The sequence below is a fragment of the Takifugu flavidus genome, unplaced genomic scaffold (genome assembly GCF_003711565.1).
Source record: "Takifugu flavidus isolate HTHZ2018 unplaced genomic scaffold, ASM371156v2 ctg264, whole genome shotgun sequence".
Lineage (NCBI taxonomy): Eukaryota > Metazoa > Chordata > Actinopteri > Tetraodontiformes > Tetraodontidae > Takifugu > Takifugu flavidus.
In genome coordinates, this window is record NW_026621915.1 from 1 (window position 1) to 6,273 (window position 6,273).

At 40.7% G+C, this 6,273-nt stretch overlaps 2 protein-coding genes across 2 annotated transcripts in view; both read left to right on the forward strand.

Moving 5' to 3' along the window:
- Window positions 1-407: 407 nt before the first annotated feature.
- On the forward strand, window positions 408-3,863 carry LOC130520015 (fatty acid-binding protein, brain-like). Its single transcript, XM_057023574.1, has 5 exons — window positions 408-548; window positions 625-797; window positions 902-1,557; window positions 1,707-1,769; window positions 2,174-3,863. The coding sequence occupies exons 1-3, from the start codon at window positions 476-478 to the stop codon at window positions 1,022-1,024; spliced, it is 369 nt and encodes a 122-aa protein (XP_056879554.1). The 5' UTR covers window positions 408-475; the 3' UTR covers window positions 1,025-1,557; window positions 1,707-1,769; window positions 2,174-3,863.
- Window positions 3,864-4,740: 877 nt separating this feature from the next.
- LOC130520013 (uncharacterized) overlaps window positions 4,741-6,273 on the forward strand; it is a 34,820-nt gene continuing 33,287 nt past the window's right edge. Inside the window, exons 1-5 of the mRNA XM_057023573.1 lie at window positions 4,741-4,794; window positions 5,018-5,034; window positions 5,301-5,492; window positions 5,614-5,816; window positions 5,894-5,921. Coding sequence (XP_056879553.1) covers window positions 4,757-4,794; window positions 5,018-5,034; window positions 5,301-5,492; window positions 5,614-5,816; window positions 5,894-5,921 — 478 coding nt within the window. The 5' untranslated portion in view covers window positions 4,741-4,756. The remainder of the gene's footprint in view (window positions 4,795-5,017; window positions 5,035-5,300; window positions 5,493-5,613; window positions 5,817-5,893; window positions 5,922-6,273) is intronic.

Sequence of the window (6,273 nt, forward strand, 5' to 3'; positions counted from 1 at the left end):
CAGGACACATTCCGATCGGGTGGCACCGGGCTGACTGGAGAGGGGGGCCGGGACATGAGGAAATGATTCATGGGGATTTGAAGACTACTCTTCTGCCGGTAGCATCATTATAACATGCTTTTCATTGTTGTAGTTGGATTTTTTTGGGGTCATCTTTAAAATGGAGAATTTCTCCTTTTTAGCACCACATCAACCTGAGCTGGCTGCAGGAATTAGAGTAATTACATCATCGCGCATACAAATGAGCTAATTTAGCTTTTCCCCACCTCTCTACGGGTCAGTAGGACCGTGACCCAATTTAACCGTCCAATAACGAACACAGCAAAAATCTCCTGAGCCAATGGGACCCGTGGCCCTGCCCACCTGCATGCATAATAATAAGGCGCGGAATAATAACACACTGGGGGGAAACTTGAACGACCGCAGCTCACTCACTGGGCTCTTCAGAATACTTGGTCTCTGAAAAACCATCACCATGGTCGACGCCTTCTGTGCAACCTGGAAACTGGTGGAGAGCGAGAACTTTGATGATTACACGAAAGCCCTCGGTCAGTAATGTGCTTCTATCTTTGCTCCTTTTCTTTGATCTCAGTGTTGAAATGTGCTTCATATGTCATGTCCCAGGCGTGGGCTTCGCCACCCGACAGGTCGGGAACGTGACCAAACCGACCGTCATCATCAGCCTGGAGGGCGATAAGGTGGTGGTTCGCACCCAGAGCACCTTCAAAAACACAGAGATCTCCTTCAAGCTGGGGGAGGAGTTTGATGAAACCACCGCCGACGACAGGAACTGTAAAGTAAGAACAAACACTTTCAATCATCTCAGATCGGCATATTCTGGAGTAATCAAGATTAATTGGCCACACTTTTCAGTACGGTCACCATGTGTTGTGTCTCTCAGTCTACAGTGTCTCTGGAGGGAGACAAGTTGGTCCACGTCCAAAAGTGGGACGGCAAAGAGACCACGTTCGTCAGAGAGATCAAGGACGGCAAGATGGTCATGGTACGTTTCTGTCTAAAGTGAACTATGACATAAATAACATCTAAAAGTATAGCATCATGGAACGTAGGCCCAACTACTTTGTTTTTTAGTGTTGTTCAATATGAGGGATTACACTGTAAAACAAGAACACTTACTAAGATATAATTTAATGGTCTACTTTATTTTTTTTCTGTGTGATTTCTGGGCAGCAGCAAAATCAACACACATGTAGAAATACACATTCCCACATGTCCAGTCAAATCCCGAATCAAAACAGACATTGACGAGGCCCTGGAGGGACTCCCAGGTAGCAACTTAAGTGTGAATGTGATGGAACTAAATGTAACATGAAGATTCAAAGTTGTTAAAGCAGAAGTGAAAGTGAAACTTACCTTGCTGAGTCACCCTGGTCTTTTCTATGTCTCCAGATAATAAAGCAGTAATTCTGGTGGTGATGCATCACACCTTTGATCCTGATCTGGTGATTGTAGAGAGCAGATTACAGGAGCTCCCTAGAAACGTCCGCCTCACTGTCGACTCCCTGTTCTATCAAGGCAGGCTCCTCAGGTGTAACTGTGAGTATTATTTACACCTAGATTCTCATGCCTGAACGTCCCTCTGAAGGCGTCACCATGCTAATTTTCTTTGAACCATATGGGACTGATGGCAGGCATCGCTGTTGCTGTTGTGTTGGTGATTCTTGTCACTGTCATTGTTATTGTAGTTGTCTTGATCTGGAATTGCCTCGTCGTTCCAGGGGGCTCCATTTGGAATCCCTGGAGCAGCAGTAAGTATGAATTTAATCCTAAACGGGTGTTACAGTGACATTTCCTTCAAATACATTTTTATTAGCAGGCTAATTTTTTTTACAGATAGCATCAGTAATTAAGTTGGTTTCAAAATCTTATGTTTACTCTACAGAAGAATGTTTTTTTAAAATTCTGGATGATTTTTCTGTATTTCATGGTTTTATTGTTTTTTGAGGTTGCCGTAGTCCTCCATTTTGCTGTTGCAGAAATGTATGTCCATGATTTATGACTGTTTTAAGGCTCATTTAGTTGTTATGAGCTTTTATCCAAATCTGTCCTCCTTTGCACAAATGTGAAGTAAAAGGGAACAAATCTTCAGACTTTTGAAATTAATATAAAACTCGGTGACGTTCATGGTTCTGCTGTCTTTTCTGTGTTTTAGGTGTGTGGTATCGCCATGTGTGGTCCTTCTGGTGGAAATGTTGGAACTGTTGTCTGTATTTTTTCTCCGGGTCAAGATGGTTGGTTAATTGGGTTTGTGTCAGTTTGGGACTCAGAGGGGCCAGACCTCGTTGATGTGGGTACACCAGGCAGAAGACATCAACAGAAGAACACAGATGTTTGGCTAGAGTTCGTATCTCCTTGATCATTTAAGCACCGCTAATGTGTTGCCTTCACAATGTATAACAACAATAGATTGATTCATATTTGTGAAGCTGTTCTTTGTAAATCAGTCACAGGATTCATTTCTTCAGGTTTCAATCTATTGTGTAGCTTGAAAATATGTTTGAGATAAAATATGTTTTTCTGAACCTCTTTAATGTCAATGCTTAGAACGGACACGCAGGAGACTCAGATGACTTGTGTTGAAATGAAGTGGTGAAGTGACACCAACACAGCAACAGTTCATGCAGCACCAGCACCCACCCTGATGAGACATTTGTACTGAGAGGTATATCAGGCACGAGGAAGTGAAGGTCACCGGCCAGCCAGTGCCCTTCACTATCCTGTAAAGAAGGTGCTAACCTTGAATACAACAGAATGATCTGTCACTGAGAGCTCAGAAACTACTTCAGAACAGTGAGTGAGAGTAAATACAATCTATAGCAGAGGTGTCAAACTCAAATAGCCAGTGGGCCAAAATTCAAAACTGGGACAAAGTCACGGGCCAACATTGATATTTATTGAAAAAAATCTTCCTCCAGCTATACGTTGGAACCTTTTGATATGGACCCAAACTAGTTTTGCTCAACAACTGAACATGGAACAAGCAAATCTTAACACAATACAATATATAATTTATTATTGCACACATGCAAAATTGAAATTCAAATTAAAAAAACACATCACTGGCATTCATTTCTTCTCTTTATTTGCAGCCTTCTGAAATAAATTTCAACAGTAATTTTCTGCCATTGTAAGTTAATGTAATGTAAATGTAAGGCCTTTTCATCTCTTCTACGTTCTGGCACCTTTGGGTCATTTCCAGGTGCTTGTGTTTGTCTTGGTGTTGCGTTTTATATTGTCATCTGTTGTTGTTCTCCTTGTACTGCACATTGGCTCCACATACAAGAAGACAGGTCCGTCTTTTACATATCTAAACAGATATTCTGCCTCCTACCTGTTCAGAAAGGTCCTATTTTCTTCCTTTCCTTTAATCATTTTTCAGAGGGGTAGTGCCAGAATTAGCATTAGCATATAAGGTCGCTATGACTACTTTCTCTTTCTTGGTGGTTGGCAAGCCACATATTGGTTTATTACCACTACCAACTGATGTAGAGTGTGGATTTTCACACCAAAACACCAGCAGAGCTGGTATTTGTAGTATTAGCACAAGCGCTTTAAGTGATAATACCGGCGGGCCAGCTCTAATAGTCAATTGGTACGGCTTCGCGGGCAAAATATAATTACATTGCGGGGCAAATCTGGCCCACGGGCCAGAGTTTGACACCTATGATCTATAGGATAATTTAGGATTGAAGAAGTCATTTTTCCGACACAAGAATATTGAAAAATTCCTCATCAGATCAAATTAAATCAGAAGGAATCGAGTTGGAATAAAGGTCTTAATGTAGATTTATACAACTGTTTATTTTCCTTTTGTAACATTAAAATCTTTTAGTTTTAACCTACTTTGTTATACAGTTTTGTCGTTATGTTTGGCCAATTAGGAGCAACAAAAATCTTTGTTGTGTTATTTTAAATAACACTAAAGTGAAGAAAACCACAGAAGTCAGTTTAAACTATATGGACATTACATGAACATAAAATCAAAGCACTGGTCTGTAGATTGAAAATAGATAGATAGATAGATAGATAGATAGATAGATAGATAGATAGATAGATAGATAGATAATATAGATAGATAGATAGATAGATAGATAGATAGATAGATAGATAGATAGATAAACTCACGACAGTTTAAGGTTTTATTCTAATGTTAAATTTAAAAAAAAAGTCAGGTCCAAACTATAGAGACACACAACTCTCGTTCTGGTTATATTGTGGCGGAGATTTGGGGGCGGGGCCTCTGTCACCCGGGAGGATTATGGGTAGGGGGCGTGGTTTTGATGCTTTTGGAGTTTATATTTCTCCATTTATCTGCTACTCAAAATTATTGTATTATTACTATTGTTGTCGATGTGATGTCAGACACTTTTGTATTATTTTATTGTATTTTTACTATTGTTGTCAACGTGATGTCAGACACTTGCTGAAGGCTCCGTAAGTGACGTCAACTGACCAGCTGAGGGTGCTGGATCACTGCAGGAATTTAGGCTTTTTCTATCTTTATAGTTATATCAAACAAAAATCAAGATTCCCATTCTAACTCAATTATACAAGTACTTTAAAACAATAACGCCTGACGATATCTACTAAAGCTAAAAACCAAAAACCTGGGAGGATCCACGATGTGGCAGCAGCCCGCATCTGTGGGATTGGTGATTGAGGCCACGTCATTTGAGCAAAGCGAAAGTGAAATCGTTTCTTCTCCCACGCAGAGGGACGCGTCCAGACTGGGACTATGTCAGAGACACTACACGCAAACTATCAATCGATTTCGTGAGTATTCATTAAACATTCTTACACTGACGAATCCCTGCGAGTGGCCCAACAGCAGATCGTACAATGCATCGGACTTATTCTCCTTTAAGGTATTTATAGTTGTGTCAGCGGGCCAGTCGTGCAAGTGACGCACTTTGACAATCTTACAAAGTTTCACTTTGGGGTTTCTTTTTGTGTTTTTTGAATTCTGCACTAATGTGGATCTTTCTTTCCACCACAGAGACATGGAGAGAGGTGGTGAGGAAACTATTTGTTTTTTGACAAAAGACAGTAAATGTCATCAAATTCTGAATCAGTTTTTAGTCATAACTTGACAACAATCAATTTGTTGTTTTGGTATTTTATGAGCAATGAAGTATTTTAGCTATATTTAACCTTCAGTTCTAAAGGAGGTTTAAGTGTTTCCCACTGGTTCATGTCTGCATGATTTCCATCATCAGGTGAAAGTTCAAAGCTGCTCAGGTTGATTTTCCAATAACACACTTCTTCCTTTCTCTCTTCAGTATCTGGAACAAAGTTCTTTGTCTACGTGGCTTCTGAAACAAAAAACGCTCACATGGAATGGGTTTCCAAAATGAAACGTGTTGGACACACTGAAGTGAACATTCCGGAAGATGCAGATTATTATTTGGTTTTCTGTCCAGTCAAATCCCGAATCAAAACAGACATTGACGAGGCCCTGGAGGGACTCCCAGGTAGCAACTTAAGTGTGAATGTGATGGAACTAAATGTAACATGAAGATTCAAAGTTGTTAAAGCAGAAGTGAAAGTGAAACTTACCTTGCTGAGTCACCCTGGTCTTTTCTATGTCTCCAGATAATAAAGCAGTAATTCTGGTGGTGATGCATCACACCTTTGATCCTGATCTGGTGATTGTAGAGAGCAGATTACAGGAGCTCCCTAGAAACGTCCGCCTCACTGTCGACTCCCTGTTCTATCAAGGCAGGCTCCTCTGGTGTAACCGCAACGATATTGCCTGGAATCAGATCCAGAAAACTTTCAACATTCCTATTCCTGAAGTAAACACAAAATGTTGATGAAGGTTGTGCAGGAAGTTGTCTCAGTCCATTAATAACGCTCATTTTTGTCATTTCAGCCATCCTGGTGGAAGAGACCGTTTAACTGTGAGTATTATTTATACCTGGATTCTCATACCTGAAAGACCTCTGAAGGCTTCACCATGCTGCTTTTCTTTATCCAGATCTGGTGAACCATAAGGAACTGATGACAGTCATCGCTGTTGGTATTTTGTTGGTGATTCTTGTCATTGTCATTGTCAATTTCACGGCTGGTAAAGGTCAGACGCCCGGTGGTGTCGGGAATCATCCAAACCTTATTCAAGGACAAAAGGACACAGGAGAGACACCAGACCTCAAGAAGCTGTAGTAATTCAGATCTCTGTGACAGGACGGATATTTAGGATGTGCCCTGGTGCACGTTTAATCACCAGCATTTGAACTGTGTGATGTTTTTGAA

Coding starts and splice junctions, on each gene's coding strand:
- LOC130520015 (XM_057023574.1), top strand. CDS start 476: ATGGTCGACGCCTTCTGTGCAACCTGGAAACTGGTGGAGAGCGAGAAC. Junction 549..624: donor TGATTACACGAAAGCCCTCG/GTCAGTAATGTG, acceptor GTCATGTCCCAG/GCGTGGGCTTCGCCACCCGA. Junction 798..901: donor CCGACGACAGGAACTGTAAA/GTAAGAACAAAC, acceptor TGTGTCTCTCAG/TCTACAGTGTCTCTGGAGGG.